The sequence below is a fragment of the Mus pahari genome, chromosome 18, assembly GCF_900095145.1.
Source record: "Mus pahari chromosome 18, PAHARI_EIJ_v1.1, whole genome shotgun sequence".
NCBI lineage: Eukaryota > Metazoa > Chordata > Mammalia > Rodentia > Muridae > Mus > Mus pahari.
The window spans coordinates 17,336,778-17,358,023 of NC_034607.1; the positions used below are offsets into that span (position 1 = coordinate 17,336,778).

A 21,246-nucleotide genomic window follows, 5' to 3' on the forward strand; every position below is an offset into this window, starting at 1 on the left:
TCAGTGGGCATGTTGTCACAATGGACTGTTGGGTCCTATCAGGCCCTCAGGGCCATAGCTGCTTTTCTCTGAATCTTTGCTCAGAGATTCCCCTAGAAGTCCCTATCAGACTTGGCCTCTGCAGGCAGAAGGCCAGTCCTGGCATTTCGACTGCGTGTGCGGAGTCTGAGGAATTCCATCCCAGAACACCCTGTCCATCCAGCAATTCTCTTCTGAACTCTGCCTAAGTCACCGAGTTCAGGCAGAGTCAATAAATTGAAATGGCTGACACTTAAGAGATTAGTTCTAATTTTGGCTTTGGCTCTCCTTCCAACCTAGGGAGACTAGTTCTTGCTGCCTCTCCTCTGTTGGTGTCTGTCTTCTAACCAGACTGCTGGGGCTATGTTGTCACTGCAGGCTGCGTGGGGGCAGCAGTCGTTCCCACATCAAAGTACTGACAGGAGGATCATGAGTCGTGTTACACACTGAACAGAGTGCCTGGTCCAGGGGAATACCATGAATCTTAGCTGATACCAATTCCCTATAATTCTTGGATAGATTTTTTCTCCCATGAGGAAAGGAATTTGTTTACTGATGTTTGTCAAGCCTCTTTACAGGAAACAGAAGCGTGTGCCTTTCACTCTGTCTTAGTTACGTTTCCATCGCTGTGATAAATCATCCTGACCAAAAGCAACTTGGGAATCATGGTTTTTGCCTAGCAGTTCCACAGCACAGCCTATCATTGAAAGAAGTCGGGACAGGAATCCGAGGCAGGAACCTGGAGGAGTGTTATGGTCTCTCCTGAAGTAGAGACCATAAAGGAGTGTTGCCAACTGGCTTGCTCCTCTAGGCCTGCTCACCCAGCTTTCTTATACAACCTTGGACCATAAACCAAGGGGTGACTTCCCCCATAGTGAGCAGGGGGCCTCCAACATCAATTACTAATCAAGAAAGAGCACCATAAGCCAGTCTGCTGGGCATCTTCTTAACTGAGGCCCCCTCTTCCCAGATGGCACTAGCAAACACTCCTTCATCATCCCCATCTCTATTGTATTCTTGGGTTTTGCATATTGGGGGGTGTGTATGCATGTGTATTTGTATGGGGATTTGTAGGAGTTGGTTCTCTCCTTCCACATCTTGGGTCCTGGAGACTGAACTCAGGTCATCAGGTTTGGTGGCAAGGGCTCTTACCTACTGGTCTTGCCACCAACACACCCCCATTATTACGTATTACCATGATTCTCTTTAGCTATACCCATGACCAAGCATGTATCCACAAAATAAAATACTGGATTAGAAAGAAAAAAAAAAGTACTGGCGATATGGAGGTGTTCCCCTTATTTCTTTTACCTGGCAATATTTCCTAAAGTTTCAACCAAAAATGAAAGATTATCTTTAAACAAATTAATGTGACTTGTTGACTTCACACCTCCAAGTAACACAATAAAAATCACTTTGCTTAATTAATGAGCAGAAGGAAAAATGCCCTTTTCCCATTAGATGTACTCAAGATTTTCATAGTAGTATTAAAACCAAATATTGTATCTTGGCATATACAAAAATATTCCAGAACACACAGTTATCTCTGAGATTGAAATTGCATCTAGTTCTGTAATTTTAACATTAAGCCATGCTCATAGTCAATACTTGTGTTTTGTTATCGGACTGTAATAGCACAGGCTCTGTGATTTCAGGCTGCTGCTTTTCCTTTATAATTGACACAGGGCAGCGTATCCAGGGGCTGGGGGATGGCTCACTGGGCATGAGCAGTTCCTGGGCAAGCACGGGAGCTGAGTGCAAATTCCTAGCACTCGCGGCTATGTGTGCCCATAACTCCAGCACAGGAGGATGGCTGGCCACCAGCTTAGCTCCAGTGTTACTGAGAGCCCCTGCTTTGAAGCCAGGAAGGCAAAGGACAACCGAGCAGGGCACCTGTTCTTCTCTGATCTCAGCATGCATGCATGGGTGTGAGCACCTGCACATGTATGCACATACAACACACACACACACACACACACACACACACACACACACACACATACACACACTATATATCTGAAAGACTAAACAAACCAAAATCTCAGAATGGGATGTTAGTAAAATGCTCCTAAGTTCACCCTGACTGCACTGTGTCTCACTGTCCACTTTAACCATAACAGGGTTCCATGTATTCCCAGAGGAAGAAAATTTTTCTAAAATCTGGAAGGTACTTGGAAAATCAAAACTGAGATACTGGTGTGTCATGAAGGCAACAGATGCATTAACTTTACATTATTATATAAACGGAAATGAAAATTGGTCTAAATTTTTGCAAGTATGTATGTGTATATGCCATAATATGTAGATTAATGTGTTAATTTTTTTAAAAAAAGATTAATTTTTATTTGTGTGTGTGTGTGTGTGTTCATGTGAATGAAGTTGCCTGTGGTGCCCAGAAGAGGGCACCAGATTCCCCCTCCCTTGACCTGGAATTACAAGCAGGTTAAGAGTCACCAGAAATGGATGCTGGGAACCAAACTTGAGTCTTCTGTAAAAGGAGCACAGTCTAACTGATGAGCCATCTCTCCAGCCACAGTATGCGCTGCTATGTAGAAAACTTAAAAACTGGTAAGAAAGCCTTTGTGTGTCTGTGCCTGCATGCAAGCCAGTGCAGAGCAAGTAGGAACTTGAAAAGGAGATGCTTATCACTGGAAGGAAGATGGTGACTTTGCAAGGGGCTCAAGTGTACCATCCAACACGGAGAGGTGGAACGCACACATCTGTACCTCACCCCTCTCCTGTGGGATCCCTGCCCCCTCGGAACCAGGACGTGAACACTCTATTTTACCAGCACAGTGCACTTTCCAGGTGCCTCCCCCAGCTGCTCTTATTTCGAATTCTCTGTTCTTTCCTTTCAAACGCTGGGCATGTGGACAAAAATCTTCTGCTTCTCATTTTCTGAATTTCACATTTCAACATCTGCATAATAGCTGCTCTAAAGATGCTCAGAGACATGTTATAAAATTGTTAGGGGACATCATGAAATCATATAAAAGGGCGAGATGCATTGAGTTGAGGTTTGTTGTTGATACAGCAAAGGATACTGGTTGTTCACTCGGGGTTTTCTAGGTGGGGGATGCCACTCTGCGTGCATCACGAACCTAACCTTTCAGTCTATCTTCTAATTTATCTCATTTGTTTACAAATACACAGGCTAACCAGAGTTCAGAGGGAACGGTTTGTTTTAGCCCCACTCCCTGAGGCTTTTGAGAGGAGGTGTTGAGCTGTGTTCTGTCTGAGGCTATAGGCTTGGTACCCATGAATACTCTCCCTGCACCATGTCACCAGCTCCATCGGGATAAATCCTTTTTAATTTTACAACTAATAAACATGTATTTGGGTGGGCTATTCGACTTAAGCACATCGTAACATTTGGAATTGTCTCCAAATGACATGCAAGGGCAGGCAAGTTGGGTCAGTAACCCATGCTTGCTGCCAGGATCGATGAGCTGAGTTTGATCATCAGGACCTACAGGGTGGAAGGGAAGAACGACTGTCTCTGGGCTAGTTGTCCTCTCACCTCCAGAAGCAGCATGGTAGGGCATGCATGGTCACTCACAAGGTATACACACGCATGCACACACACATACACACACACACACACACACACACACACACACAATAAATAAATAAATAAATAGATGTAAAAATTAATTAATTAGTGATCATGTGTAAGTCTGAGTTCATAGAATATATCTAACACAAGGTATATATAGCGAAATACATCCAGAGCCCCGAGGAAGCACCTCTAATTTGTCCTGCACACCAACTCATGTCTACGCTGCTCTGGCACTTCTCGCCTGGCTTTCATACTCTCTTGGTCACAGCTGCAATGTTTTCCCTCCCACTTCTACATTTTCTAAGTTAAAAGAAGCGTCTCCCAAGACAAGTCAAACCCAAGTGCTCAGCCTGCCCTGTCTGGCCAAGCAAACGGCCCGTCTTGGTTATCTCAATGTAGCTAAGATGCTGACCTAAGCCGCCATGACCAGAGCCTGGTTATGTCCTTCTGATCCCGGGGACTCTTCACACCCCTCCTCTCCTTCACTTCAGATTTCCCAGCTGTCCCCTCTGTGTTTGTCACTAATCCAACATTCTTTTGCCACCTCCTCAGAAACCAGTCCTCAGTCCAGGTAGCCACTGCTGCCCCGTGTCACATTTCTACACAATTCTGCAGAAATCGGCTCCCCTTCTCCCACACCAGCGCCTCCTCTGACTTTCATGCATGTAAACTGCTTTTCTCATCGATGTCCTCTGTAAATCGGTTGTCTGGCACGAGCTCGGTAGCAGGCAACGGGCAGCTCTGTGTGCCTTTCCAGCTAGTCAGAAACTCCTTGCTGACATTCACAGCCGTGTGCCTCCTCCTCTCTCTGGATAACCTCGTTGCTCAGCTTCTGGTCTAAGAGACGTGGCTCTGTCCTCTTAGAGAAAGTTGGGCCTTCAGATCGGCTCATCAGATAAAGATGCTTGCTACCAAGCCTGTTGGCCTGAACCTTATCCTTGGAACCCAAGCAGTAGAGGGAGAGAACCAACTCCTTCCCATTGTCATTTGACCTCCAAACACACTCCCTGGCATGTGGGCACCTACACCATAAACACCCACCCCTATACTCCTGATATAAATGTTTATAAAGCAAAGAACAGGAAGTCACTGCCTACCAGGGAGCCTCCATCCTCCAGGTTCTGGGATCATGACCCACCTTGCCTCCTGCACAATCAACCTCTAAGGAACTTAAGTGATTGACTGCTAGAATGTTCTAGAGTTGTCATAATGTCCCTGTGCTGATCAATATCAGACACTGAGGTTTCTCTAGATTTTTTTTTTCCCTTTCATGAACTGGCTCCTGCTAGGTCACTTACAAGCTAGTTCTTTTTGAGATGCCAGATGAAGGCCAGGGACGGACTCAGGTTGTTTCCCAAGCAGGGAAGGGCAACACCTTTTGTATCTGAAGGTCTGACTTCTGACACTGTAGTTGGAAACTGCTGACTCTTCATATGGCGAAGGCTTCTGAAGCAAGATAGAGAACAGGGCTGTAAAGTAAATGTCCACACACAGCCTCTGGCCCAGCTCTGGGTCCTTAGAATTACATTAATCAATGATCAATTTAATATCAGACAGTTTATCCCAAAGTAGCCACAGCTAATAAAACTCAAGGTTCATGCCAACAATGAAATTCTTCCCTGTTCAAGTAACCATGGAGCCAGTAACCTATGAGGTATTTGCCAAGCAAAAATATAGATGGATGGTGTTTATTATGATTTTTAATTGAACACCCTTTGGATCAAATGGCTGACTTCTCCATTTATCCCCTGCCTCCTTATTGTAAAGCAGGAGAGGCACGAGGGCTTCGGGTTGCTTCAGGGACACACTTTATAATCATGTTCTCATGAGGCTTCTGTCATACATGTCCCACAGCCACATGTGCAGACAGCTAGTGTGACCCACCAGCTACCCACTGTCATGCAGGCATAAGCTGCTTTGGGGCAGTCCCCTAGGCTGCTCTTTCCAGCCTCTGGCCTCTTCAGGTAGTTCTCTAGGGGCGAAGTGGAAATCTCTTCCTCAGCTAGTGACCCTCCAGCATATCATGTTTCTCTCCTGAATCAGGACCGAGGAGATGATGTGAAATTGGTCTCTACAGGTTTTCAGCTTGAGATCATACTTAGCATCCTCAGTTCCCGCCCCTTATTTAACACAGCATGACTAAGAGCCTTTGCATAGCTGCTCCTGGTACAGATGTCTTGACTTGCAATACACAGGTGAAGTACTAGGGAGGGGCTTTTTATGAATCTGCGTGAGACAGTTTCTCTTTTCTTCCTCTTTTCAATACATCGTTGTGTATATGAGTGTGGGTATGTGTGAGTGGAGGCTCCTGAGAGTCCAGAGGAGGAGGAGGCTGAATCCCTGGAACTGCGGTTACGGAGCCAGCCAACATGGGTGCTGGGAACCAAATGCGGCTCCTCTGCCAGAGCAGTAGGCATGCTCACCTGCTGAGCCATCTAACCAATCCCAAGGATGGATTTTCTGCCTGTCCGCTGACTCAGGCGGATGCCATGTCTCCACAGGCGGTGGTCATGCTGTCTAGTTTGAATTCCAGTCCTTGCTCTGACTGTAAAGGTAAATTCTCTGCTCAGCCCTTTACAGCACAGAGACTTTCTACAGTAGATCTGCCCAGGGCATAACCATGGCACTGCTATGGCTTTGGCTCCTTCTGTCCCTGTGTGCTGCTCCTCAGATCCAGATAAGGCAGAGTCTGACCCGAATGGAAGAAAAAACGCTCAGTCTGTCCCTTTGCAAACATGATGCTAAAAAAGCTGCTTCCTCGGGCCACCACATGGCCATCAAAGAGTACAAAAGGGAATTGCTGTTGGTTTCTGGCCACAGAAGGAGTCACTCTTAAAGGGAAATGATCTCTAATATAGAGTCAAAGTAGTACCTAACTTTAGGGGGTGGGAAGATGTCTCAGATAAAGTTCTTGGTACACAAGCACAGAAACTGGGTTAGAACCCATGGGTTTGTGGGGAAGGGGCTGATGAACAATATAATTGTAAGCCCAGCACTGTAGAAATAGCACTGGAGACAGAAGGGTCCTTGGGGCTCCCTGGCAAGACACTATAGTCAAATCACTGAGTTTCAGATTCAAGGAGAGACCATGTCTCAAAATATAAAGAGGAAAGCCACTAAGGAGGTTACCAGACATCAGTCTTAATCTACAAACACACACACACACACACACACACACACACACACACACACACACACACACACACACAGACAAATATGCACCCACACTGAAGATTTTTTAAACTATATAAATACATAAGTAAGATATAATTCTCCCAAATTCAAGTAAGTGCTGGAGTAATTGGAAGGACAGAAATTGCTTTTGAATAGGGAAAAAGATGGGCAACTTTTAACAGACTGGGTAAATCAAGAAAGATTTAGAACACTGGAATTGACCCAAAGAGCCCTGTAGATAGAAGGATCAAGTGAGTGACTGTGCACGTCTGGTTTCCTTATTTTAAAGATACATAAACAGCCTCAGAGAAATGATGGGACTTGCATAGATTCCTACCAAGTTGGTTGCTTGCCCAAGAAAGTCAATCTTCACAAATCCCAGCCCCTCAGGGCTCTGAACAGCTTTATAGCTCTCTGAATTATTAGCTTCAGAGTCAATCAAAAACATAGTGTATTCTTCTTGTGGAAACCTTCCAATGCCATAGGGGAAGCTTCCAGCACTTTTTATTCCTTCAGAAAAGAACGGTAGCATTGGGCCTCCATTCAAGTGTCTTACTAGGGAATTGGTCACTAATGAGCAACAGTTGTCAGGTCCTCCTGAGTGTGTGAGTGGGTGGGTGGGTAGGGGGATCCACACCCAGTCCTGAGAGCCTGCAATGGGATCCACAGGTCAGCTTAGAGCTGGGAAGCCTGCAGGCTCTCTGGTGAGGGTGGCCAGATTGAGCATATTAAAATATGGGATACCCAGTTAAGTTTGAATTTTGTATAAACCGCAAATAATTTTTCAGTGTAAGTGCGTCCAGCACAATCTTTACAAGACCATGTCAGCTTTATTTTATATGACCAGAGTTGTTATATTTTTATTTGCACCACTTCCATAAACATTTTTTTGCCTTAAAGCCATTAAGATTTGTAGTTGTATGGAGTTTTTGTATTTTTTTTAAATTCATTTTATTTTACAATTGTTATTACAATGTTTGTATATGGGTAGTTAGCCTACATACATGCCTGTGTACCACAGTATGTATGCCTTGGGTCTGATGAGGCCAGAAGAGGTTGTCAGAGCCTCTGGAGCTGGAGTTACAGGCAGTTTTGAGATGTCATGTAGGTGTTGGGAATTGAACCAGGTACTCTGGAAGAGCAGTCAGTGCTTTTATTGGAGGAATCATCTCCTTAGCCTCTGATCTTGTTAAGGGGCCATTGTAATGGTTAAGCTACATTGTCAACCTGACAGAATTCTCTTTGAGTTATCATGCAAATAGACCTCTGAGCTTATCCAAATGAACCTGGTGTAGGTTAACTGAGATGGTAAGGCCCACCTGAAAGTAGGTGCCGCCATCCTGTCACTGAGGTCCTAGACTGCATAAAAAGGAGAAAGGCAGCCGGGCCCCAGTGTTCTCCCATCTCTACACCTTGGCTGTGGGTGCAACATGACCGCTTGCTTCACGCTCCTGCAAACGTGACTTTCGCACCACGATGGATGAACTGCAGCCCTTCAAACCCTGAGCCAGGGTAAATCCGCTATGTTGCTAGTATTTGTCGGAGCAGCGAGGAAAGAAACTGGTGCAAACCTTGAAAACCACCTCGCAGGTCTCAAAGATCAAGCTCCAGGGTAGTAGAGTGAACACGCAGCGTGGTTTTAATTGTTCTCCCCTGCCTGAGACTCTGCGTCAATGCGATGACCAACTTAATTCATTTTCTGAGGTCAGTTCCTGTCTGAGATGTCTCTATGATAGAGAATTGAGAAGTATCTTGCTTAGTGACTGTCAGTATTTTATCTAACAGCTAATTCACATCACTTGAATGAAAAAAAAAAAAGTCCAAGTTAATCAGGCATTCATTCAAGGTGGAGGAGTAATGGATTATCTGCTGACATGGTCCGGAATTCATGTCTCTTGCATGCTTCTTCCTGGCTTCTGATAAAATGGCTAACTATATGCAATAGCCTGACCTTTGTGGTTTATACTTCCCAGAGGTCATTAGTGGCTAACGCGCATCTCTCTCACTTTATAAGAAATCAGATCCCTGAAATCGTTCAGGAGACATAATTCACCACAGATGAAGTCTCCACACTCCAGCTCGAAGTGATTTGGGTCCTGACACTGCATTTTGAAGATATTAAAACCTAGACGAAAAATGTGGTCCACAGCTTGTATTAATTATCGTCAGGGAGCTGTGGAAGCATTTGAGTGCTAAAGAAATCGCTATCTAATATGATTAAATAGGCCTGTCTCCATGAAGAGCCTGTCTCTCCACTTGGATGGTTCCTTTATCTTCCTAAATTCAACTGTTTGGGATTCTAATCGGCCGAAGGAATGACCACAGAAGGCAGGAAGGGAAAAGGCTGAGGCATGAAGGGCGGTCTCATTTAAGGATTACAGTTGACACAGTGAGGTCAGTGGGGTCTAGACAGCTCTTTCATCAGGAGCCCAAGTCCTGCCTTTCTGAGTTGAGAAGCAGGGTGTGAGTGCAGGAACACACACACACATCCTCCCAGCATCCTCACCCTCCTTAGTACCTGTATACACACACACACACACACACACACACACACACACACACACACACACACAGCATCCTTGTCCCAGCATCCTCAGTACCTGTGCTCTGCTCCATGAACTTTGTGAGCTCTAAGACTGTTTTAGTGTTTATCTTGTGAAGGTTCTGTGTTTATTCTTTAATGGATTTCTAACCTAATTTGCTTTCTGTCCTGTGGTAAAACCCTGACCAAAAAACAACTCAGGGAGGAAAAGACTACCTTGGTTTGAAGGTTAGAGTTTATTATTGGGGGGGGGGGGGGAGGAGTAAGAGACAGGAACCAGTGCCCATGGATTTCTAAGCCTGCCTTCTTATAGACCCAGCCCCAGCCCCGCCACCAGCCGAGGGGCGTCACCACCTACAGTGAACTAGGCCCTCTGATTGGTCATCAAGAAAAACATTCCCACAGACTTGCCTACAAGCCAGGCTGGTGAGGCTCAGCCAAGGATTTCTCTTTGCAGGTGACACTCGCATGGTTTAAAATGATGAAAACCGAGCAGCACAGTGTGTGTGTGTGTGTGTGTGTGTGTGTGTGTGTGTGTGTGTGTGTGTGTGTGTGTGTGTTTGTGTGTAGGCATGTACACTTGATTACATGTCCCTGAAGAGGTCACGAGGTATCCCTGGCTCCATGGTACTGGAACCTGTCTCCTGTGGGTGTGGGAGCCAAAGGCTGGTCCTCTGCAAGAGAAGTCTGTGCTTTTAAGGAGTCATCTCTCAAGCCCTCAGAAATTCTTTTTTTACATTTGTAATACCAATTTATGTTTCCAAGAGTTTTACTTGCATGTATGACTACGTACCACATGCCCACCAAGTCCAGAGGAAGGTGCAGATCCCTTGAAAGCAGCATTACTGGGCAGCCAGGTGGATGTTAAAAATCAAATCTGTGTCCTGTGGAAGAGCAGCCAGCATCCTTAACAACTGGGCCAGCCCAGAGAGACTTTGCTTAAATGTATATATGTAAGTGTCTGAGTGGGTACTCTGGTACCTACACAAGTGTGTACATGCATATAGAAATCTAAGGATTACCTAGAGGGTCACCCTCAGGTACCTCAGGACCCATTGTTTAAAATACTTAGTTATTTTATTTCAAGTACATTACAAAAATTAGTAGTAGTATAAAATAGACATATAAAATCAGCGGTATAGTTTTGGGTATTATAAGTCTTATAGCATACACGGTAAGTGCAATATTGGAGCTTAAGGCAAGAGTCCACCTTTCAAATGACGGATGCCTGTTAGGCTGCTTTGCATTCAGAAGTGCAGATCTTCCACTCTCATTGCTAGCAGCATTTGGACTGTAGGCGCAGCTAATGAGATCATGTAAGTTTCCATATGGGAGTTTCCATTATGAGAGGAATTAGTTAGATAGTTAAGGTGATGAATGGGCACCTTGTTTGTATATATAAACAGTGCAGAGTTTCTCATTGGGACAGAGTGTCCCAGTTAGGCTGGCTAGCTGGGGAGCATCAGTTTCAGGCCTCTGCTTTCCCAGCCCCGGGATTGCAAATGCACACAACCACCGGACTCGAGCCCAGCTCATCTGAGAAATTCTTCAAAGGAAAAAAAAAAGGGGGACCCTCCGTGACACCCAAGAATTTCTTTCTTACATTTCCTAATAACCATTTTACAGGGAGAGTTTGCATGGTCATGAATCTGGCTTTTGTCTTAATATTTTATTTAATTTATTTTTAATCGTGCATGTGTGTGTGTGTGTGTGTGTGCACGCACACTTGCGTGTCCTGCCAGTGGAGATCAAGAGAGAACATCAGAGGTCCTGGAGCTTAAAGGAGGCCTGTGGTGTACAACAGCAGTTGTGAAATAGCAAATCTCACCTCTATCAGACACCTGGTTTCAGATAGTCTGCACAAAGGGTAATTAAGCAAAGCCAAGATGAGCCATTAGTAACAAAAGCAGAGCCATGAAGTAAACAATTGGACCACAGGAACAGAGTTTTGTTGGCTCATTTAACTTCTAATTATTATGTTGTTCTGCTCTTTATGTCATCACATTGCATCTAAGGATGTCTTTCTTTTGTAAATCTAGATTTAATTCAATAACAAGAACTTAATGATAATAGGTGATTTGGCTTATATAAATTCACTTCAGATTCAGCACGGTGTTAACACGTTTCTAAACAGGTATGGAGGATTACAATCCCAGAGGTTGAGCCCATGACCATCGTGGTAGGGAGCATGGCAGTGGGCAGGTAGGCATGGTGCTTCCGCCATAGCTAAAAGCAACCACAGGGCAGAGAAGGAAAGTGCTAACTGGTATTGGTGTGGGCTTATGATAGCTTAAAGAGCATTCCGGTGAAATGGCTCCAACAACAAGGCCACACCTCCTAATCCTTCCCAAACTGGTCCAATAACTGGGAACTAAGTATTCAAACTGGTGAGACTACGGAGGTCGCTCCTGTTCAAATGGCTACTGACTCACTTAATTTTTACATGACACAAATCCTTTTAATCCAACTCTCAAATTTTTTTACAAGCCTTTCTGTCTAATTAAATATAGGTGCATTGTAGAGTGCACTTTAAAAAATATAAACCAAGACTGATTTAAAGTTTTTGCTAAAGAAATGAGCTGAGAATTGTATATTTAAAACTTTAATGTTGTCAACCCGTGCAATCTTATTTAAGGCAGGATTATGGAAAAAGGTTGAGATGTGGAGCAAAGATTAGGTATAACTTCCACTACCTTCTACTAACAAGTAGTAGTTGGGTACCACAGGAACCCTGAGGGGACTTTAGTTGTGGAGACAGTGGCTTGGGAGTGCCAGACCTGTCCAATTGGCTTTTTATTCTTGTGACTTTCCCAGCAACCTTCTTCCTGTCTGTGAGTTCTGGCGCCACCCATCTGCAGCCTTTCGCTGCTCTCCTGCGTCTTCTATCTGCCACCTCTGCTCCCTTCCCATGGCCCTGTCTTGGGCCTCCCACCCTCTCTCCCCAGCCTCAGTCTCCCCACTGGCCCCAGAGCTCCGGCCTAGCTTGGAGCTGGCCCACATCCCAGTCCTTTGCTTTGCCTCAGTGGCTGTCCCTGTGAGGTTCCTCTGTAAACGGACTGTTCTCTGTTTCAGCCTCTGCGGCACCATCCAGGCCCACCACACCTCGCTTCTGTTGTCACTGTCCCTGCTCTTGTGACTTGTCTTTTACATTCTCCTGCCGACAGTCCCATTCCCATCTAGCTTCTTTGCTCCCTAACCCACAGTACACCATGTTCCCTCCTCTGAGTTAATTCCCCAGATGTTATGGATTACATGAATAAGAACCGGTGCTTACATAATGTTTGCCTATAGCAAACAAGGAGTTTGGTCATGGATTGTAGAGTTTAATGAAGGAGTTATCAATGCAGATGGCTAATTAATTTATATTATTTTTATCTCTTATTTTGGCCATAGGCATTCTAGTCACTTAGACACTGTATAAATTTTATAACTTACAATTATTTCCCTTTGGTGCAAAAGCATAAAAATAATCTTCATACAGAAATCTGTCCATTGCTTCAAATCTTTGTAAATGTCTAGAAGTAGCAGTGTGGCTACAGTGGGGCTGAATAAATAAGTTGAAATGAGGGGGCAGTGGGCTGGCCTGCTCCACTCCCCGGAAAGGAACTCGGATCCTTCGTGTGACGCCCATCAGTATCTGCCGTACAAGGATCAGGGACATGGGCCATTAGAGGGGAGTGCGCATGAGTGCCCAGGGGGACCTGAAGCATAGCAGGGAGGGTGGGGAACAGCAAGAAGCCCGAAATAATGCCAGCCAGCACCCAACTCTACTCTGCCCTTCTCCCTGAACTGGGCATGGAGCCTGGCAGGGCTGGACACACAGCAGGGCTGGACAGACTGTCCTAGGGGGATAATGTCAGGTCACTCTTCTTTGTCACCAACTGTCAGACATGATTGGGCTTAGGGGTGAGACAGAAAAGTTGCCAGGAGAGGATGTGGAGGAAGAGGAACACTCCTCCCTTGCTGGTGGGATTGCAAGCGGGTACAACCACTCAAGAAGTCAGTTTAGCAGTTCGTCAGAAAATTGGACAAAGTATTACCGGAAGACCCAGCAATACCACTCCTGGGCATATACCCAGAAGATGTTCCAACATGTAATAAGGACACATGCTCAACTATGTTCATAGAAGCCTTATTTATAATAGCCAGAAACTGGAAAGAACCCAGATGTTCCTCAACAGAGGGATGGATACAGAAAATGTGGTTCATTTACACAATGGAGTACTACTCAGCTATTAAAAACAATGAATATATTAAATTCTTAGGCAAATGGATGGATCTGGAAGATATCATCCTGAGTGAGGAAACACAATCACACACACACACACACACACTCACAAAAAAAAAACCCACATATGATATGCACTCACTGATAAGTGGTTGTTAGCCCAGAAGCTCAGAATACCCAAGATACAATTCAAAAATCACATGAAACTCAAGAAGAAGGAAGGCCAAAGTGTGGATACTTCAGTCCTTCTTAGGAGGGGGAACAATTACCCATGGAAGGAGTTACAGAGACAAAGTGTGAAGCAGAGACTGAAGGAATGACCATCCAGAGACTGCCCCACCTGGGGATCCATCCCATAAACAACCACCAAAACCAGACACTGTTGTGGATGCCAACAAGAGCTTGCTTGTTGACAGGAGCCTGATATAGCTGTCTCCTGAGAGGCTCTGCCAGTGCCTGACAAATACAGAAGTGAATGCTCACAGCCATCCATTGGACAGAGCACAGGGTCCCCAATGAAAGAACTAGAGACAGGACTCAAGGGGCTGAAGGGGTTTGCAGTCCCATAGGAGGAACAACAAGATGAACTAACCAGTACCTCCAGAGCTCCCAGGGACTAAACCACCAACCAAGAAAACACATAGTGGGGCTCATGGCTCTAGCTGTATATGTAGCAGAGGATGACCTAGTCGGTCGGTCATCAATGGGAGGAGAGGTCCTTGGTCCTGTGAAGGCTCTGTGCCCCAGTGTAGGGGAATGCCAGGGCCAGGAAGAGGGAGTGGGTGGGTTGGTGAGCAGGAGGAGGGGAGAAGGGATAGGAGGTTTTCGGATAACATTTGAAATGTAAATAAAGAAAATGTTTAATTAAAATAAAAAAGTTAAAAGAAAAGAAAGAAAAAGGAAAAAAACTTTAAAAAAAAAAAAGCAACAAAAAAAAGTTGCCAGGAAAGGAGGGGCAAGCCCGTGGGCTCTGCTGTAGGCATGCTGCGGCCCTTCCTTCTGCTTCTGACTACAGAACAGGAACCGAGGCCAGAACTGTAGCTGTGCCAGAGTTATGATGTAAGGGAGCCTATGGAAGGCTGTGGCCCTCAAGCTGTGTAGGTATGAAGGGATGGAGATCCCAGACACACCCCAGGTCAGAGTGTGGGTACCCCAGACACTGAGAGCTGGCCTATCATAGAGATCCACTCTACCTTCACTCTGAACCAGGCTTGTACGTGTAGTCATGGCCTCCGGGAATCTGCAGAAACACAGAGGAGGATGTACAGGACCTCCACCAGCAGCTATGACTACACTCATGTTTTGTCCTATGGGGTCAATTGGAGGATATCTCTTAGAAGAATTTTAGAAACCTGAGGGTTCCATCTAAATGGAGGCGCTTAACTGAGATTCAAGGGCTGGAGCCCGGTGAATCGCCATCATCACGACCGCTGTCCAGCAGAACAGAAAGCTTTAGTGGCCAGGTGCACAGAGCAGCCAGGACCAGGAGTGGGGTGGCCATCTGGACACTTAGGGTATGAGGCTTGCTGAGGCTGGACCAGAGCAGGTGAGGGTAAAGGTTGAGGGACAGAAACAGCAGGTCATGGTAGCGCTACCTGTATAGCTCTCCTTCATCGTCAGCATCTCACTGAAACTGCTTACACTCTTCAGGTAAGCTAGCAGTTCCTCATCCACAGAGAACTTTGAGATGGACACCTGTAGGCTAGTATCCCAACAGGACCTGGGTGTCCAAGAGATCATCCCCAGCCAAGCATCGGCAGAAGGCATGAACCAAATAAGCTGCCACTCACAACGTGGACTGGTCCAGTTCTTCTCTCCATGCCTACATGTCACCAGCGACTATCGAGAGAAGTCTCACCTGAGGCTTAGTCTCCTGGACCTGAAGCCAGGCTCTCTACCAGGTGCTGCCCTCGGGGTTTTCTCCTTCAGCCTAGCCCACCGATACTGATATCAATCTGTTCTTTTGTGTACAGAGCTAGAATATCAACCACTAATTTTAGGTCAGACACGCTGGCCTTGGCCTTCCGCACAAGAGATGGGAACTTGGTAGTGAGAAATCCTGGGGGCTGCTCTGCAGCCCTAGAGAGCCCAGAGACAGTGATGCCCCCAGCTGTGTCTCCACCAGCATGAGATCTGCATGCAGCAGCTTCCAGGCCTCCAAGTCAGCTATTTTGATCTCTTTTCCCTGTGTCCTAAATGCTAAGCATCTCTAACTCGGCTGAAGGGATGTTGTTTGAACACAGCAAGGTGGACACACCTTTAAACTGGCACTGTGAGAACCCAAAATCACAATCAGCAAGGCTGAGTCATAGACCTCTCAAGAGAACTTCATCAGCTGCATTGTAAAAGAACCTTGCTGGAGGAAGTACTCCACTGGGTTTTGAGGGTCTCTAAGTGGGCTTCACCTCCTATACTCCCTCTCCCTCTCCTTCTCCTTCCTGTATGTATGTACAGTGTGATCTCTAGCTACCTGGCTACCAGCCAGCAGCAGGTCTTAGATTCTTGTTTCCATACTTCCCCTGTCATGATGTGCTGGACCCTCCTTAAACCATGAGTCAAAACAAACATTTCCTCCCCGACTTGCATTTCATCAGGGTATCTTATCATAGCAACCACTCATAGTAACGACCATGAGTCATCAATACAATTCTCTGTGGACTTGGCAGTTTGTAGGTGTGTGCAACAACAACAAAAGTCAATTCATAAATGGGGCGATGGTTAGGGCTGTCAAAATGACAGACTAAAGCTCCCAGGGAGAGGGGCCTCTGAGTGTGCCTGGGGGCGGGCAAACCACCTTGACTACATTAATTGATGTGGGAAGGACCATCTTCATTGTAGGTAGGACCATTTCCTGTACAGGCTTCCCTGGTAATCCAAAATGGAGGTGTGGATCTGAGCAGCAGCAGACTCAGCTCTTTCCATTTCCATAAGATGGATACAGTGTGGCTTCACGCTCCCACTGTCCTGACTCTGACCCTCCCTCCAGGATGAGCTGCGTCTTGAACTGTGAACTACAGCCCTTTCTCCCTTAAGTTGTTTTTGTCAGAGTGTTTTGTCACAGCAACAAAAATCATAAGCTAAGGTAAAATGTGAAAGTAGCACCTGAAGGCAGCCTTGAAGGCCACTATCTAATTAATGGCAGGTGATATGACTCATGCCTGTCCTCTCAGAAGGCTGAGACAGGAGGATTGGCTTGAGTTTGAGGTCAGTTTGAGCTACCTAGTACATATGAAGACATCCTGGGTTATGGTAGAAGAGTCTGTTTCAGGAAAACAAAATAAAATTAGAAAATAGAATTATGCTATAAATCATCTCACATTGACAGTGTCAGGCATCTGTGTCAAAGGCTCGCAGGAAGACATGGAAACAAAACCCAAGTCTGCTCTGAAACAGAAATTATCATATGCTGCATGGGGTCAACGATAATGGTGGGAGGGAAGTGTGGGCCATGCGAAAGCAAGTGAAAGTATGCAGACATTTTCATCTTGTTAGGAAGATATGGAAGGGCTGCTCTGGGGCCTGGCAGCTTAGAAACTGACCAAGATCCCTCTGCCATCTGATTTCCTTGTTTAGGGTCAACACGATTGAGTGGAGCCCATGAAACCAATCTACCTACTAACCTATATATTTGCACTAAGCATCTAATGGTGGTGGTGGGACAAAAAGCACTAAGAATTATCTCATCATTCTTTGTCGTTTGTGTGTGTGTGTGTGTGTGTGTGTGTGTGTGTGTGTGTGTGTGTGTAAGAATAGAAAGAACCTGAAAAGTATTGAAAGTAGAAAGAAGAATGTCTGTCCAGAATAGTGATGATGATGTCAAGGGACACAAGGTAGAGAGGATGGCCTTGAGAAGAAGGGAGTGTGTTATCAAATTACCGGTAAAAGTGTGGAGAGAGCCTGGTTGCTCAGGCAGGGCCATCGCCAGGATGTACAGAGTGGACAGGTCCATGGCAGCAGCTTGGGTTTTCTCAGTCTGGTCAGAGGGAACCTCACTAGCCCACAGGGGAAGTCCAGTGACAGACCTGGAGGATCATGGGAAGATGGGGATGAGCCACTGTGGAGATCAAAAGGCACTGTGGAGCACTGCCAGGGGCCAGCTGAGGCTGAGTACCATGCACTTTTAATGACACTAATGAAGGAATTATTTACTCTTATTACTTCCCCTAATGACGTGGAAGCTTAGCACAGAGGCAAAGAGGTTCAGTGTGGCTGGGGTGGGAAGCCTACAGAAATCAAAGGACTTAACTTTTAAAAAAATTAATTGTATGTATCTGCATGTGCTCATACACAAGCATAAATGTGGCCACACATGTAGTGCCCTTGGAGGCCTGAAGAGAGCTTTGGATCCCCTGAAGCTAAGGTATAGGTGGTTGTGAGCCACTAAACAATGGTGTTGGGAACCTAACTCAGATCCTCTGTAAGAACAGTGAGTGCTCTTAACCACTGAGCCATCTCTCCAGCCCCTCAGATAGCTTTTATATAGTGACTCATATGTGAACATTCATTGGAAATTAGTCAAGTAATTAGACGATTACAGATTTTACTTTATCTATATGCTTTCCCCCTTCCCTTTCACAGTCAAATCAAGTAATGAATTCTAAGAAAATATGGACCCAATATTCTGTACTCCAAATATTCTGCACGCAAGTCAGGCCATCAGATTTCCTAAGGTTCCTAGCTCATTATTGCTTCTCATGCATTATGTATTTTTTGTAGGTTGGAAAAACTAATAGCATCCTATTTGGAGGACCAAGATCCAGAGAGTAGACTGGAAGTTGGCGCTGATATGCGTAAAATCCATCACTGTTTTCATCATTTTAAGGTAAATTTCAATGTTTCCTCTAGTCTCAGCCATATCCTGCCATGCTCCAACTGCAATAAAAACTCTTCCTGTTGACCAACTCTTGAAGCACCAAGACCCAGCTTCACACATGCAGAAAATAGCCTGAGCATCCAACCACGCTGTGACTATCACTGAGCAGCTGCAGGAATTAGATCTAACTTTTCCACAAATAAACTCTGGCCATGGACTTCTAATTCCTTTGCCAGAAATCTTTGCCTTGTGCCCAGAATATGTCTGTGCTGAAACACAGGAACACACACACACACACACACACACACACACACACACACACATACAAACATGAACACACAAATGTGTGCATATACATTTTCAGACAGTATCAAGATGATCATGCCTAGTTTTTTAATTTATCTGAGTAATTTATTAGTTTTCCTCAGGCTCTGAAGCTTAGCTTCTGTGGAGTATAAGGGAGATGGGAATAAAATCAGTGTTCACTTGTAGTTTTGCACTTTGTGAAGACACTGTGCAATGATGAAGCCTTTTACCCTTCTCTATGGAGATGTGAACAAATCTCTGTTTAACTCAGATAAGACACCAATGGACCAAAGAAACGATTCCAACCAAGTCTATTTGAGTGAATCAACGACTTTGTTGGAGTTCCAGAGCACTGGTGACGCCAAGGCACTTGCATTTAGAAGGCGCCACCCCAGCATGAGTGAAATGGTGACACAGAAAACCTACCTAGGCAAATCTCCCTGCACATCTTATAGGTGACACTCCAAGAGTCTCCTCCCCTTCAGTGATTTCTCCCTGCTTGTTAACCTTGGGGGAAGGATCTTGTGAACCTTGTAAGTTTCAGGAACTTCCTGGGCCTTGGAAGTTTTATTTGTTACAGGCTTTGGCTTCCTGAGTCATAGCGCCCCCCTCCTTTACTCTGGAGGAGGGGGATACTTCAATTTTTAGTAAATACCTTTACAACAAGATGGGGGAGAAGTCTATAGGAGATAACTATTTCAAGAGGAATTTACCAGTTTTGAGGAGAGAGAAGCTATGGGAGAGGTGAATGGTCTGAGTGGGAAGGAGGAGGAAAATATAACCAGCAAACCCAGTGACTGCCGGAAAGACAAGGATAAGGGCAGAGCACATGCCCAGTGTGAAATAGGAACAGCTTATCAGCAGAAAAATTGGAATATGGCGTGATTGGTAAGTTCTTACCCTAACTTTCAGAAACTGTTGAATGACAAGAAGACCCAAGAGAATCCTGTTTCCTCTGAAAGCACACAGCAAGCATGCCAAGAACCATTGAAAGATGAGGAATATACAAAGCTCCTAGGCCTTCTCAAGCAGAGGGACAATGAGATCAGTATCCTTTCTCGGGGGGGGGGGGGAGGTAGATAAGTGACTCTCACTCTCCTGGTTTGGAAAGTGAGAGAACCTGTAGATTCCCTTCCTCCTCCACGCTACCACATTTCCTGGTATCCCAGGCTCTCCCAGCCTGCTTCCCATTCACAGTGAAAAGTGTCACCCCAGCAAAGTAGGAGCTTGGTTTTTTATAAGTTTACATGTGTGTGTGTGTGTGTGTGTGTGTGTTTTCACACATGTGAAGGTCAGTTTTCTCTTTCCACTACATGGAACCTGGGAATCCAACTGAGGTCATCAAGCTCGGTGGCAAGAATCTTTTCCAGATGAGCCATCTCTCAAACCCTGATTCAGTTATCCTCACAAAGGACATTTCAGATCTCGGGATAGTATCGTCCCTTAACACTAAATCTTTTTAAAATATCTTTCGGTTGCTCTGTGATGGGCTTTGGGTTTTGAGACCAGATCCAGTAAGTTAGCTGGTTATCTTTAGCTGGCTGACCAGACACCATGCTGACCACAGTCTCATCGCGGCCCAGATTTTGTGGCTGCTGTGTGGGTGAAACTCAGAAGATGACTGAGAAAAGATGGTGTATAGTATTTAGTTTATGAAAAGCAGAGATGTTGGCTTAGATGTAACTTTTTATTTAAAGGCCAGATCTCCTGCCCCGAGTCCCACATAAAGATGTTCCCAAATTAGGCAGTGAGCAAAGTTCTTGGCTCTCAGGGGAAGCATTTTCTGGGGTGCTGAAGACCATGGCTGCTGGTGGATGCAGACGCTGCCTCCTGCTGCAGACAGAAGGGATTGCTTCTGAAGAGTCCCAGTGGGGCTGCCTGGACCCCAGGTCTTGGGGGCATTTCCTCAGCACTGCTCCTTGTTTTTACCTTTCACTCTTCTTGTAAAAGACTGGACACTTTCATGACATTTACAGCCTTTAAACCCTCACAGGGAATGAATCTGCCAAAATTTTATAAATGTATGTTAGTCATTTAAAAAAAAAAACTTTACAAAGACACTTTCAATGAAGCTGTTGTGCAAATGACACAGGAGTTGGGGAAGTGGCTCAGCAGTTAAAAGTGCATACTGGCCAGGCGTGGTGGCACACGCCTTTAATCCCAGCACTTGGGAGGCAGAGGCAGGCGGATTTCTGAGTTCGAAGCCAGCCTGGTCTACAAAGTGAGTTCCAGGACAGCCAGGGCTATACAGAGAAACCCTGTCTCGAAAAACTGAAAAAAAAAAAAAAGTGCATACTGATCTTGCAGGAGCTGGAGGCCTGGGTTCCGTCTCCAACATGGGGCTGGGGACACATGAGCAAATATATCATGCTATATGTTCATGTTTGTACATCTACTAAGAATGTGTACATAAGCTAGATATGTGGCTCAGCAGTTAAGAGCGCACATTGCTCTTCCAGGGAGCTATGTTTATGTCTCTCAGCAGTCATGCCCCAGCATCCACATCAGGTGATAGGCAATCTCCTGTCTCCAATTCTAGGGGATCCGATGCCCTCTTCTGACTTTTGCAGAACCAGCACAGACACGGGCACACACAAACACACACA

General features: G+C 45.4%; 1 protein-coding gene across 1 annotated transcript in view; it reads left to right on the top strand.

Annotated features, from left to right (window-relative positions):
• Positions 1–21,246, top strand: part of Kif6 (kinesin family member 6) — a 286,100-nt gene that overhangs the window by 116,557 nt on the left and 148,297 nt on the right. The window contains exons 11-12 of the mRNA XM_021218471.1: positions 18,238–18,343; positions 19,553–19,688. Of these exons, the coding sequence (XP_021074130.1) occupies positions 18,238–18,343; positions 19,553–19,688 (242 nt within the window). The remainder of the gene's footprint in view (positions 1–18,237; positions 18,344–19,552; positions 19,689–21,246) is intronic.